General features: G+C 38.9%; 1 protein-coding gene across 2 annotated transcripts in view; it reads left to right on the top strand.

Moving 5' to 3' along the window:
- LOC144958977 (uncharacterized) overlaps nt 1-15,000 on the top strand; it is a 129,174-nt gene that overhangs the window by 113,400 nt on the left and 774 nt on the right. For both annotated transcript variants that reach the window (XM_078891279.1, XM_078891278.1), the window contains 3 exons: nt 10,352-10,550; nt 12,069-12,208; nt 13,092-13,212. In XM_078891279.1, coding sequence (XP_078747405.1) covers nt 10,352-10,550; nt 12,069-12,208; nt 13,092-13,212 — 460 coding nt within the window. The remainder of the gene's footprint in view (nt 1-10,351; nt 10,551-12,068; nt 12,209-13,091; nt 13,213-15,000) is intronic.

The raw sequence follows: 15,000 nt of genomic DNA, 5'->3' as shown, positions 1-15,000 counted from the left end.
AATGTTAAATGTTCTGTTGGTCCTAAATGTTAAATGTTGCTGTTGGTCCTAAATGTTAAATGTTGCTGTTGGTCCTAAATGTTAAATGTTACTGTTGGTCCTAAATGTTAAATGTTCTGTTGGTCCTAAATGTTAAATGTTACTGTTGGTCCTAATGTTAATGTTGCTGTTGGTCCTAAATGTTAAATGTTGCTGTTGGTCCTAAATGTTAAATGTTGCTGTTGGTCCTAAATGTTAAATGTTCTGTTGGTCCTAAATGTTAAATGTTACTGTTGGTCCCAAATGTTAAATGTTGCTGTTGGTCCTAAATGTTAAATGTTGCTGTTGGTCCTAAATGTTAAATGTTCTGTTGGTCCTAAATGTTAAATGTTGCTGTTGGTCCTAAATGTTAAATGTTACTGTTGGTCCTAAATGTTAAATGTTCTGTTGGTCCTAAATGTTAAATGTTGCTGTTGGTCCTAAATGTTAAATGTTTGTGTTGGTCTAAATGTTAAATGTTCTGTGGTCTAATGTTAATGTCGTGTCCTAAATTTAATGTTGTGTTGGTCTAAATGTAATTCTGTGTCTAAATGTTATGTTACGTGGTCTATTAAATGTTTGTTGTCCTAATGTTAATGTCTGTTGGTCTAAAGTTAAATGTTCTGTTGGTCCTAAATGTAAATGTTCTGTTGGTCCTAAATTTAATGTTCGTTGTCCTAAATGTTAATGTTGTTGTCCTAATGTTAAATGTTCTGTTGTCCTAAATGTAAATGTTGCTGTTGGTCCTAATGTTAAATGTTTGTTGGTCCTAAATGTAAATGTTTGTTGGCTAAATGTTAAATGTTCTGTTGGTCCTAAATGTTAATGTTACTGTTGGTCCTAATGTTAAATGTTTGTTGGTCCTAAATGTAAATTTCTGTTGGTCCTAAATGTTAATGTTGTGTGTCTAATGTTAATGTTCTGTTGGTCCTAAATGTTAAATGTTCTGTGGTCCTAAATGTTAAATGTTATGTTGGTTAAATGTTAAATTCTGTGGTCTAAAGTTAAATGTTGCTGTGGTCCTAAATGTTAATGTTGCTGTTGGTCTAAATGTTAAATTTGTGTTGGTCTAATGTTAATGTTACTGTTGGTCCTAAATGTAAATGTTCTGTGGTCCTAATGTTAAATGTGCTGTTGTCCTAAATGTTAAATGTTCTGTTGGTCCTAATGTAAATGTTCTGTGGTCCTAAATGTAATTATGTGGTCTAATGTTAAATGTTCTGTTGGTCTAAATGTAAGTTACGTTGGTCTAAATGTTAAGTTTGTTGGTCCTAAAGTAATTGTGTTGTTAAAGTTAAATTTGTTTGTCTAATTTAAATTTTGTCTAAAGTTAAGTCGTGTTAATGAAATGTTTGTTAAATTTAAGTGTTGGTCCTAAATGTTAAATGTCTGTGGTTAATGTTAAATGTGCTGTTGTCCTAAAGTTAAATGTGCTGTGGGTCCAAATGTTAAAGTTGCGTGGCCTAAATGTTAATGTTGCTGTTGGTCCAAATGTTAAATGTTCTGTTGGTCCTAAATGTTAAATGTTGCTGTTGTCCTAAATGTTAAATGTTGCTGTTGTCCTAAATGTTAAATGTGTGTTGGTCCTAAATGTTAAATGTTGCTGTTGGTCCTAAAGTAAATGTTCTGTTGGTCCTAAATGTTAAATGTTCTGTTGGTCCTAAATGTTAGTTAGTGGTCCTAATGTTAATGTGGTTGTCCTAAATGTTAAATGTTCTGTTGGTCCTAAATTTAAATGTTCTGTTGGTCCTAAATGTTAAATGTTGCTGTTGTCCTAAATGTTAAATGTTCTGTTGTCCTAATGTTAATGTTTGCTGTGGTCCTAAATGTTAAATGTTGCTGTTGGTCTAAATGTTAATGTTGCTGTTGGTCCAATGTTAAATGTTCTGTTGGTCCTAAATGTTAAATGTTGCTGTGCCTAAATGTTAAATGTTGCTGTTGGTCCTAATGTTAATGTTGCTGTTGTCCAATGTTAAAGTTCTGTTGGTCTAAATTAAATGTTCTGTTGGTCCTAAATGTTAAATGTTGCTGTTGTCCTAAATGTTAAATGTTCTGTTGGTCCTAAAGAAAGTTCTGTTGTCTAATGTTAAATGTGCTGTTGGTCCTAATGTTAAATGTTCGTTGTCCTAAATGTTAAATGTTGCTGTTGGTCCTAAATGTAAATGTTCTGTTGGTCTAAATGTTAAATTTCTGTTGGTCCTAAATGTTAAATGTTCGTTGGTCCTAAATGTTAAATGTTGCTGTTGGTCCTAAATGTTAAATGTTGCTGTTGGTCCTAAATGTTAAATGTTACTGTTGGTCCTAAATGTTAAATGTTGCATGTTGGTCCTAAATGTTAAATGTTGCTGTTGGTCCTAAATGTTAAATGTTACTGTTGGTCCTAAATGTTAAATGTTGCTGTTGGTCCTAAATGTTAAATGTTGCTGTTGGTCCTAAATGTTAAATGTTCTGTTGGTCCTAAATGTTAAATGTTGCTGTTGGTCCTAAATGTTAAATGTTGACTGTTGGTCCTAAATGTTAAATGTTACTGTTGGTCCTAAATGTTTAAATGTTACTGTTGGTCCTAAATGTTAAATGTTCTGTTGGTCCTAAATGTTAAATGTTGCTGTTGGTCCTAAATGTTAAATGTTGCTGTTGGTCCTAAATGTTAAATGTTGCTGTTGGTCCTAAATGTTAAATGTTACTGTTGGTCCTAAATGTTAAATGTTGCTGTTGGTCCTAAATGTTAAATGTTGCTGTTGGTCCTAAATGTTAAATGTTGCTGTTGGTCCTAAATGTTAAATGTTGCTGTTGGTCCTAAATGTTAAATGTTCTGTTGTCCTAAATGTTAAATTTGGTCCTAAATGTTAAATGTTACTGTTGGTCCTAAATGTTAAATGTTACTGTTGGTCCTAAATGTTAAATGTTGCTGTTGGTCCTAAATGTTAAATGTTTCTGTTGTCCAAATGTTAAATGTTGCTGTTGGTCCTAAATTTAAATGTTGCTGTTGGTCCTAAATGTTAAATGTACTGTTGGTCCTAAATGTTAAATGTTAGCTGTGGTCCTAAATGTTAAATGTTGCTGTTGGTCCTAATGTTAAATGTTGCTGTTGGTCCTAAATGTTAAATGTTACTGTTGGTCCTAAATGTTAAATGTTCTGTTGGTCCTAAATGTTAAATGTTACTGTTGGTCCTAAATGTTAAATGTTCTGTTGGTCCTAAATGTTAAATGTTGCTGTTGGTCCTAAATGTTAAATGTTGCTGTTGGTCCTAAATGTTAAATGTTGCTGTTGGTCCTAAATGTTAAATGTTGCTGTTGGTCCTAAATGTTAAATGTTCTGTTGGTCCTAAATGTTTAAATGTTACTGTTGGTCCTAAATGTTAAATGTTCTGTGTCCTAAATGTTAAATGTTGCTGTTGGTCCTAAATGTTAAATGTTGCTGTTGGTCCTAAATGTTAAATGTTACTGTTGGTCCTAAATGTTAAATGTTACTGTTGGTCCTAAATGTTAAATGTTGCTGTTGGTCCTAAATGTTAAATGTTACTGTTGGTCCTAAATGTTAAATGTTGCTGTTGGTCCTAAATGTTAAATGTTACTGTTGGTCCTAAATGTTAAATGTTACTGTTGGTCCTAAATGTTAAATGTTACTGTTGGTCCTAAATGTTAAATGTTACTGTTGGTCCTAAATGTTAAATGTTGCTGTTGGTCCTAAATGTTAAATGTTGCTGTTGGTCCTAAATGTTAAATGTTGCTGTTGGTCCTAAATGTTAAATGTTACTGTTGGTCCTAAATGTTAAATGTTGCTGTTGGTCCTAAATGTTAAATGTTGCTGTTGGTCCTAAATGTTAAATGTTGCTGTTGGTCCTAAATGTTAAATGTTGCTGTTGGTCCTAAATGTTAAATGTTACTGTTGGTCCTAAATGTTAAATGTTACTGTTGGTCCTAAATGTTAAATGTTACTGTTGGTCCTAAATGTTAAATGTTACTGTTGGTCCTAAATGTTAAATGTTACTGTTGTTCAGTGTAAAGCGCTTTAATCACATTTAGTGGATTTTGCTCTATATAAAAGCTCAATTAAAATTAAATTAAATCCGTCTTTACAAGTTGTTCCAAGCCAACAGCAACAGTTAACACGTAGGACGACACATGCCGATTGTTAGGCGATATTGAAATTCTTTTTCCGACCGAGATAACGTTGTTACGGTCAGGTACTCATTTTCACCTGAGTACAATGAGATTATGTGAGTAAAGAGACTTTTACAAGGACTCGACTATGCACCGCTCAGAGCGGGACTCGAACCCAGGACCATCCGATCAGAAAGCGAGTACCAAACCATTAGACCACACAGCCACCCTTATTCAAACTATGAAATTTGCTGGTGTCGATTGGGTTTTGTTGTAGTGAGAAAAATCTAGTTGTTCTCGAAAGGGGAACACAAGGGTGACGTCAAATTACCGGTTCCAATCTCCTTGGAAGTGTGAAACCGACCTTCAGAGGACTGGATATATATATAGTTTTTTATAACTTAGTTTTTAGTCTAATTAAATAGCGGCCGTCAACAATGATTGTCGCTCGTTTACGTCTGGTAATCATAAAGATCTCATTATACATCCTGCTACTAAAATGGGAGGCTTTGTTTATATTAGACTCTCTAATAATATCATTTGTTTCTGGGTTGTTGTTTTTTTTTTTTTTTTGTGGGTTTTTTGTTGTTTTTTTGTTTGTTTTTTTGTTTTGTTTTGTTTGGTTTTTTTTTGGGGTTTTTTTTTTTTGGGGCGGGGGAGGTGGAAGAGGGGTTGATATTGTTTTGGATTGTTTTGTTTGTTTGTTTGTTTGTTTGTTTTTGGTTTTTGGTTTTTTGGGGTTTTTTTAGAGATAGAGGGAGGGAGGGAGGGAGGGGGAGAGAGAGAGAGAGAGAGAGAGAGAGAGAGAGAGAGAGACAGAGAGAGAGAGACAGAGAGACAGAGAGAGATCGCATCGGTGTTACATTTCTCTTTGCTTGGTTTTATAGTGATAACTGTATATATATAAGATATAATCTCACCTTTTTAAAAATATTCATGAAAAAGAAAAAAAATAATAACAATATTAATAATAATAATGATAATAATAATAATAATAATAATAATAATAATACTAATAATAATAATAATAATGATAATAATAATAATAATAATAATAATAATAATAATAATAATAATAATAATAATAATAATAATAATAATAATAATAATAATAATAATAATAATAATAATAATAATAATAAAAAAAGATCTTTATTGTCATTTACGAGTAGTTACACTTGTTATAACGTTATATCATAACTATAACATTAAACAGATATTTCACTCCTGCTTATTATCTCTCTCTCTCTCTCTCTCTCTCTCTCTCTCTCTCTCTCTCTCTCTCTCTCTCTCTCTCTCTTTCTTTCTTTCTTTCTTTATTTCTTTCTTTCTGTCTTTCTCTCGCGCGTGCCCGAACACCCACACATACACACACACACATACACACACACACACACACAACATAAACAGATGCATTTCGTTTTCATTGTGTTCCAATAGTGGCAATCCGACCCATCAGGGTCCCACCGTTGTGAGTGGATTGGTCACATATACGGGCTGGAATCGATACAGTGTAGCGTTGAAAGAATTGAGTCCAGGAAATCATCCCATCTGTATTCCAACTCAAGCCGTCTGTCAGAGATAAACTACGATCTGTCCTACTTACTTTGGTCTAAACACGATTTTAGAAATTTGGCCAGAAAACTCGTCCCTAAGATATCTATTAATTTCAATGACCCTCATCTTGGCAAAAATCTTTCAAACCTGGGACTTCGCATAGTCTTTTTTAAATTCCAGTCTTGAGAGGAGTTTGATATGGTCATTTCAATTGATTGATTCTTGAAGGACGAGTTTTATGGCCAAAATTTTTAATACGTGTTGATTTCTATTTATAATGTTTGTTTCTTCCTTGACCACGCCAGAACGGCCACGAAGACAAAAGCAAACAAGACAAGATGTTTTTCAATTACACATTCTTGCCTTGTCTGTTTTTCTATTGTCTGAAATCTCGACAAAAACATCTCGTTTGAAACTTTTGTGTGGTTGGAAGATTATCACTGTGAATGTCTGTCTCATAAACAGAGGGTCCACGGTTCGATCCCACTAGTTTGGAAAGTAACATAAATATCATAGCTTTGAAAGGAAGAACAAAATACTAAACGGTTTCAGTTCAAAATCCTTATTCAGCCAATCACAAAAAGGTTTAAAGCATTAATACATTCTCGTCGAATCCAGTTGTCAGTGAAAGATTTTACGAGAATAAACAGCAACATTTAACGTGTAGACGGAGACGTGACGCCTGTTAGGGGTTGTTACAATTTTATTTTTCTACCACAGACAACGATGTTACTGGTCAGGTACTCATTTTACACATGAATACGGTGAGGAAAGTTGAATAAAAAGCCTTATCCATGAACTCAACGAAGCGTCGCCAAGATCAGAACTCGAACCAAAAACCCACAGATCCAGAGGCGGGCGTCAAACCACTGGACCACAACGACCACATGACGTCATTATAAAATGCTCGTCTCTTTCTGTCAAAAACAAACTAGACCTTCAGGGCCATTTGGCCATGAGGCCGTAGGTTATTCCGGTTTCGATAGCGTGAAACGGACAATAGCAATTGCTCGCTACCCTTTGGATAGGATGCTTATCTCTCACTAAAATATATCAGACTATAAATCAAATAGGTTCAGATTAAACCAGAGCGTGTATATAGGTCAATACCACTAAACGTGCTCAAAGCGCTTTGCAAGGGCTCCAAAACTAACCGTAACAATTAACATGTAGGACGAGACATGACGCCTGTTAGGCAATTTTACATTTTTTGTTCTTCAGACAGAACGGACAGAGAAAACGAACGCTGTTATCGGTCAGATATCCATTTTACACCTGAGTACGGTGAGGTATTGTGAGTAAAGAGCCTTCTCCAAGGACTCAACTAAGCGTCATTCAGAGCAAGACTCGAACCTTGAACCTTCCGATCGGAGGACGGCTGTCACACCACACGACCACATAGATTACTTTTCATCCGGCGTAGCATCTTTTTTTTTTTATTGAGATTTTATGTAACGCAATATACACTAAACGTGCTCAAAGCGCTTTACAAGATGTACCTGGCCAACAGCAACACTTTACATGCAGGACGAGACATGACGCCTGTTAGGCGATCGTAATATTATTACAATTGTTTCGGAAAGAGACAACGATGTTAACGACCAGGTACTCATTTTACACCTGAGTACGGTGAGAGGATGTGAGTAAAGAGCCTTTTCCAAGGACACAACTATGCGCCGAGCTAGGCTCGAACCCAGGATCTTCCGATCCGAAAGCGAGTGTCATATCACAAGACCACATAGCCGCACGTAGCATAGCATAGCAGCAATGGAGTTGTAGCGGTAGGTAAAGTAACCACGCCCCTTGACTTGACTCGGACAGTCCAGTTCAACCAATCATTGGTCACTAAGGGAAAGTAACCACGTCCCTTGACTTGACTCGGACAGTCCAGTTCAACCAATCATTAGTCACTAAGGGAAAGTAACCACGCCCCTTGACTTGACTCGGACAGTCCAGTTCAACCAATCATTGGTCACTAAGGGAAAGTAACCACGCCCCTTGACTTGACTCGGAGAGTCTAGTTCAACCAATCATTGGTCACTAAGGGAAAGTAACCACGCCCCTTGACTTGATTCGGACAGTCCAGTTCAACCAATCATTGGTCACTAAGGGAAAGTAACCACGCCCCTTGACTTGACTCGGACAGTCCAGTTCAACCAATCATTGGTCACTAAGGGAAAGTAACCACGCCCCTTGACTTGACTCGGACAGTCCAGTTCAACCAATCATTGGTCACTAAGGGAAAGTAACCACGCCCCTTGACTTGACTCTGACAGTCCAGTTCAACCAATCATTGGTCACTAAGGGAAAGTAACCACGCCCCTTGACTTGACTCGGACAGTCCAGTTCAACCAATCATTGGTCACTAAGGGAAAGTAACCACGCCCCTTGACTTGACTCGGACAGTCCAGTTCAACCAATCATTGGTCACGAATTAATGGGAGTGTCTGCTTTACTAAGTAAAACAACAAGAAGTCTCAGACTCGACTGGGCCATGGAGCCGGAGCTCATCACGGTTTCTATAGCGTGGAATGGACAATAGCAATCGCCTGCTATACTTTGGATAGGACGCTTGCCTATTACAAAGTACATTTACGCCAGACCCAGCTACCCAGTCACTGCTGGGTGGACAAAAGGGGAGTGGGGGGGGGGGTTGGGGGTAAAAAATAATCTAATCTCGACTTCACCTGGGGGAAAAATTAAATTTAAATATTGTGGATTTCAACTTTTGGCCAGAAAACTCTTCCTTCAAATATCGATTGATTAAAATGACCCTCATCTTGGCAGGAACTCTCAAACCTGGGACTTCCCAAATTCTTCTTTCAAGTCCCAGGTTTGAGAGTTTTTGCCAAGGTGAGGGTCATTTCAAATCTAAGGCTTCTAGAAGGATGAGTTTTCGGCCAAAATCTTTAATTCCTGTTTTGTTTTTTTTGTTTTTTGCTCTTTGTTTTTTGGGGGATTTTTTTTTTGTCAGAGCACATCAGTATAGAGTATGTCCTTTCGTAACGTTGCGGCGCTGTACTTCGGCTGACGCCTGGGTTATTCCGGTCTTCCAGTCGACCCTAAAGACACATTTGCCCTTGACGATGAAAAAATGGAATTTTGTTTATTTTATTTCATTATATTAGTCTGACACCCACTGGAATTTCTCATTTCTTTTCCCTTTAACTTTAAGATCGATTTTAAAAAATATTTTGGGTCACATCCGGTTCACATCATTGTAAAACCTTTTTGTGGCCATGGGTGACATATTATTTGATGCTGGTGGGGTTAAAATCGACCCCGGCTTGAAATGGGTTAACACGGCAACTGCCACAAATCATGAGAAATAAAAAACAAAAAACGCTTTAATACTTTAAGACAGTAAATGGGAGGCCGACGTGAGTGATCTCCCTTGACAGCCCAATCTTTCACATCCAATAAAACTGTTGTTGTGGAACGGTCTGTCATCTAAAGAGTGTCCTTGACATTGGCCATTCATGTCAAAACAGCCAAACGTTTGAAAATGCTTCTTTAATTTTTTTTTTCAATAGAAATCTTTAAATGTGCCTCATGGCGGATGATTTGATGGCTGAGATTGGGGATGATCTTTAGTGTTTAATTTATTCCATGTAGGAGTCGAGTCCAGGCAGGTCTGACATCCGAACTACGATGTGTGTTTATTTCTATTGCTGTCATTATCAGGTCTGACATCCGAACTACGATGTGTGTTTATTTCTATTGCTATCTTTATTATAAATGTCAAGCCGATCAATGGAGCCAAGCCTAAAATGGACAAGTAAAAGTGAAGACTAATATTTCTAATTTAGTTTATCATCATAAACCTGACCTTTTATGATTCATTTTCCGTCAACAAATCAAGGTTAATCGAGCTCAATCAAAGTCATTAAAATAGAGACTAAACGCACAGCGTCCCTGGTTGCATAAAAAAGAAAATGGCGGCGCTCGACCTCTCACTAGCCAATGTTGATGACGTATTCCCGCGTGTTGTCATATCTGCCCCTCTCACTAATCTGTGATCCGGACCCAATTATAGGCTAAGTTTAACATTGTTACGTATAATGGACAATATTTTGTGTCACTCTTTTGGTTTGGTTTGTTTTGTTTTGTTGGAAATTTCCTTTACAACAATGAGCCCATAATGAATTGGTTATTATTATTATTATTATTATTATTATTATTATTATTATTATTATTATTATTATTATTATTATTATTATTATTATTATTATTATTATTATTATATTATTATTATTATTATTATTATTATTATTATTATTATTATTTATTATTATTATTATTATTATTATTATTATTATTATTATTATTATTATTATTATTATTATTATTATTATTATTATTATTATTATTATTATTATTATTATTATTATTATATTATTATTATTATTATATATTATTATTATTATTTATTATTATTATTATTATTATTATTATTATTATTATTATTATTAATATTATTATTATTATTATTATATTATTATTATTATTATATTATTATATTATTATTATTATTATTATTATTATTATTATTATTATTATTATTATTATTATTATATTATTATTATTATTATTATTAATTATTATTATTATTATTATTATTATTATTATTATTATTATTATTATTATTATTGCTGTTGTTGTTGTTTTCCAGTTTTCTCACTGTGCATGGTGGAAGCGACAAAGGTGAATTGTTATATGAATGACGACATTTTGCAGCATCAGAAGGAGTGCTTTCAGCGTGAAGGTATCGCTGTCTCGCTACCCTCCACATCAGTGAAAGCGTCCAAGGAACAAACCAAGACGGATCTGCTCAACTCTCTGATTGAAAATGAACCTGAGATGGTTTGTAGGTACGTGGTGCCGACTCGACTGTTGGCTTGTACTTGCATGATGTGTGTGTCTGTGTGTGTGTGTGTGTGTGTGTGTGTGTGTGTGTGTGTGTGGATAGGTGGGTGAGGGGGGGGGGGGGGGGGGGGGGGGAATGAAACAGTTGCTATAAAGTGACATGGAATATAAAATAACAAAAAAGTGAAATTGTTGCCAATAATTAAGACATACAAAGTTCACCCCAATTTCAACAAATTTTTTTAATGAACTCAATTGTTTACTATGTAGGCGTATCCGATGTGATTCGCTTGATTGACACCTGGAAATGGTGAATTGGTGATGGTGAATTGGTGATGGTGATTTGGTGATGGTGATTTGGTGATGGTGAATTGGTGATGGTGATTTGGTGATGGTGATTTGGTGATGGTGAATTGGTCATGGTGATTTGGTGATGGTGAATTGGTGATGGTGATTTGGTGATGGTGAATTGGTCATGGTGATTTGGTGATGGTGAATTGGTGATGGTGATTTGGTGATGGTGAATTGGTGATGGTGATTTGGTGATGGTGATTTGGTGATGGTGAATTGGTGATGGTGATTTGGTGATGGTGATTTGGTGATGGTGAATTGGTGATGGTGATTTGGTGATGGTGATTTGGTGATGGTGAATTGGTCATGGTGATTTGGTGATGGTGAATTGGTGATGGTGATTTGGTGATGGTGAATTGGTCATGGTGATTTGGTGATGGTGAATTGGTGATGGTGATTTGGTGATGGTGAATTGGTGATGGTGATTTGGTGATGGTGATTTGGTGATGGTGATTTGGTGATGGTGATTTGGTGATGGTGAATTGGCGATGGTGAATTGGTGATGGTGATTTGGTGATGGTGATTTGGTGATGGTGATTTGGTGATGGTGATTTGGTGATGGTGATTTGGTGATGGTGAATTGGTCATGGTGATTTGGTGATGGTGAATTGGTGATGGTGATTTGGTGATGGTGAATTGGTCATGGTGATTTGGTGATGGTGAATTGGTGATGGTGATTTGGTGATGGTGAATTGGTGATGGTGATTTGGTGATGGTGATTTGGTGATGGTGATTTGGTGATGGTGATTTGGTGATGGTGAATTGGCGATGGTGAATTGGTGATGGTGATTTGGTGATGGTGATTTGGTGATGGTGATTTGGTGATGGTGATTTGGTGATGGTGATTTGGTGATGGTGATTTGGTGATGGTGAATTGGTGATGGTGATTTGGTGATGGTGATTTGGTGATGGTGATTTGGTGATGGTGATTTGGTGATGGTGATTTGGTGATGGTGATTTGGCGATGGTGAATTGGTCATGGTGAATTGGCGATGGTGAATTGGCGATGGTGAATTGGCGATGGTGAATTGGTGATGGTGAATTGGTCATGGTGAATTGGCGATGGTGAATTAGTCATGGTGAATTGGCGATGGTGAATTGGTGATGGTGAATTGGCAATGGTGAATTGGTGATAGTGACTGGTGATTGCTAACGTATTTTTTCACCTCCAGACAAAAAGACGGCTTCAAGAGAGCTCTTCCTTGTGTCATGTATCAGACCAGGCGATGCATGCCGACAGAGTATCAAGATTATCTCCCTGATCCAGACTTTATGGCCAAGACTGTGGACAAGCTGTGTAATAACGATATAGGTTTGTCTGTGTGTTTGATTGTGTGTGGGTGTGTGTGTATGTCTGTCTATGTGTGTGTATTTATTTATTGATCAGTTAATCATATAATCATTTACTTCATCAATTATATTAGATATTCATAGATTCATGTATTTATTTATCTATTTATTTAATTTTGTATTTATTTATATATTTTTATGTATTATGTGTTTGTGTCACACAGGTGACGTTCACCTAGTGTGAGACAGGATTGATTATTCATCTATGTATATTGCAGGTAGATCTATTTGTTTATTCATGTGTGTATTATTTATTTGTGCGACTATGCGATCCAGTGGTATGACACTCGCCTTCGGATCGAGAGATTCTGGGTTCGAGTCCCGACCAGCGCATAGTTGAGTCCTTGGAAAAGGCTCTTTACTCACATTATCTCATCGCACTCAGGTGTTATCAGCGTTGTCTCTCTCCGGAAAAAATTGTAATATCGCCTAACAGGCGTCATGTCTCGTCCTACACATTAAGTGTTGCTGTTGGCTAAGGTACCATTGTAAAACGGTTTGGACACGAGCTCTAGTTGGTTATTTCTCGGGGGTCCCGATAGCTCAGTTGGCAGAGCACTCGCTTCACACACAAAGGGACTGAGGTCGATCCCAGGGGCAGTCGAGATTTGATATTTTCGGACCCCCTCTGTCCACCCAACAGTGATTGGGTAGCTGGCTCTCTCAGATCGGGCGGAAGGTACTTTGCGATAGACTAGTGCCCTATTCAAAGGGTATCAAGCAATTGTTATTGTCCGTATCACGCTACAGAAACCGGAATAAACTCCGGCTCCATGGGCCTATTGGCTCTGAAGGATTTTGCTTTTTCAATAAAATGATTTGTCGTTTGGTTGTGGGCGTTTCAGATGTGAATTTCACGTGTGTGAAGGCCATGGCGGAAAGCATGTTTGACTGTACGTTTCTCAAGGGGAAGTCGGCATTCAAAGACGTCAGGCAGGACATCACGGCCAAGCTGGTGCTCTGCAAGTAAGGGGTTGGGTGGTGGTGGTGGTGGTGGTTGGGGGAGGGTGTGGTGGTGGTGGTGGTGATGGTGGTGGTTGGGGGAGGGGCAGGGTGTGGTGGTGGTGGTGATTGGGGGAGGGTGTGGTGGTGATGGGGGTGGTGGTTGGTGGTGATGGAGGTGGTGGTGGTTGGGGGAGGGTGTGGTGGTGGTGGTGGTTGGTGGTGATGGGGGTGGTGGTGGTTGGTGGTGATGGGGGTGGTGGTGGTTGGTGGTGATGGGGGTGGTGGTGGTTGGTGGTGATGGGGGTGGTGGTGGTTGGGGGAGGGTGTGGTGGTGATGGTGGTGGTGGTTGGTGGTGATGGTGGTGGTGGTTGGTGGTGATGGGGGTGGTGGTGGTTGGTGGTGATGGGGGTGGTGGTGGTTGGGGGGGGGGGGTGTGGTGGTGGTTGGTGATGGTGGTTGGTGGTGATGGTGGTAGTGGTTGGTGGTGATGGTGGTGGTGGTGGTTGGGGGAGGGTGTGGTGGTGGTGGTTGGGGGGGGGTGGTGGTGGTTGGTGGTGGTGGTTGGTGGTGATGGTGGTAGTGGTTGGTGGTGATGGTGGTGGTGGTGGTTGGGGGAGGGTGTGGGGGGGTGGTGGTGGTTGGGGGGGGGTGTGATGGTGGTTGGTGGTGGTTGGGGGGTGTGGTGGGGGTGGTGGTGGTTGGGGGGGTGTGGTGGGGATGGTGGTGGTTGGGGGGGGGTGTGGTGGGGGTGGTGGGGGTGGTGGTGGTTGGGGGGGGTGTGGTGGGGGTGGTGGTGGTTGGGGGGGTGTGATGGGGGTGGTGGTGGTTGGGGGGGGGGTGTGATGGGGGTGGTGGTGGTTGGGTGGGGTGTGGTGGGGGTGGTGGTGGTTGGGGGGGGTGTGATGGGGGTGGTGGTGGTTGGGGGAGGGTGTGGTGGTGGTTGGTGGTGATAGTGGTGGTGGTTGGGGGAGGGTGTGGTGGTGGTTGGTGGTGATAGTGGTGGTGGTTGGGGAAGGGTGTGGTGGTGGTTGGTGGTGGTGGTTGGTGGTGATGGTGGTGGTGGTTGGGGGGGTGTGATGGGGGTGGTGGTGGTTGGGGGGGGAGGTGTGATGGGGGTGGTGGTGGTTGGGGGAGGGTGTGGTGGTGGTTGGTGGTGATGATGATGATGATGATGATGATGGTGATGATAATGATGATGATGATGATGATGATGATGATGATGATGATGATGATGATGATGATGATGGCGATGACGATGTTTTCAAGTCCTGCCATGAGCGGTCTAAAATTCGATGCTCTCAACTCATACTGTCCCATGATACTTCATTAGGTGTAAAATGCGTACCTGATCAATTAAACGTTAACTGTCAGAAAGAAATGGCAATTGCGTTTAACATGCTTCATGTATCGTCCTATTGACGTATGAAGATCTACTGTTGACTTGGGACCCTTGAAAAGCGCCTTGAACACATTTATTGGCTGTTCAAAGATTCGCTTTTCTCGGACTTTAGCGAGCATCGTGACATTCAGATGGTTTTCGGTTTAAACCCCTTGTCGCGTGGTTTGACTTTGAGTAGGTCATCTCGCTCTAGCTCACTTTGTGGCGCTGCACTGCGGCTGACACCTGATTTATTCAAACCTTCCCTTGGAATAAATCTTAAAAGACAAATTTCGCCTTGGGGATGAAGAACAGGAATCGAATGTTTATAACTTTTTTTTACTATTTTATTTATTTTATTTTGTTTTAGTGGACATTGTGGAATGTAAAAGTTATTTGGTTTTCTGTTGTTGTTGTTGTTGTTGTTGTT

This window comes from Berghia stephanieae, chromosome 13 (genome assembly GCF_034508935.2).
Source record: "Berghia stephanieae isolate SIO BIC M18660-M18661 chromosome 13, UCSD_Bste_1.3, whole genome shotgun sequence".
Taxonomy (NCBI): domain Eukaryota; kingdom Metazoa; phylum Mollusca; class Gastropoda; order Nudibranchia; family Aeolidiidae; genus Berghia; species Berghia stephanieae.
Note: the sequence above shows the minus strand (reverse complement) of the source record. Positions and strands in the feature narration are given on the sequence as shown.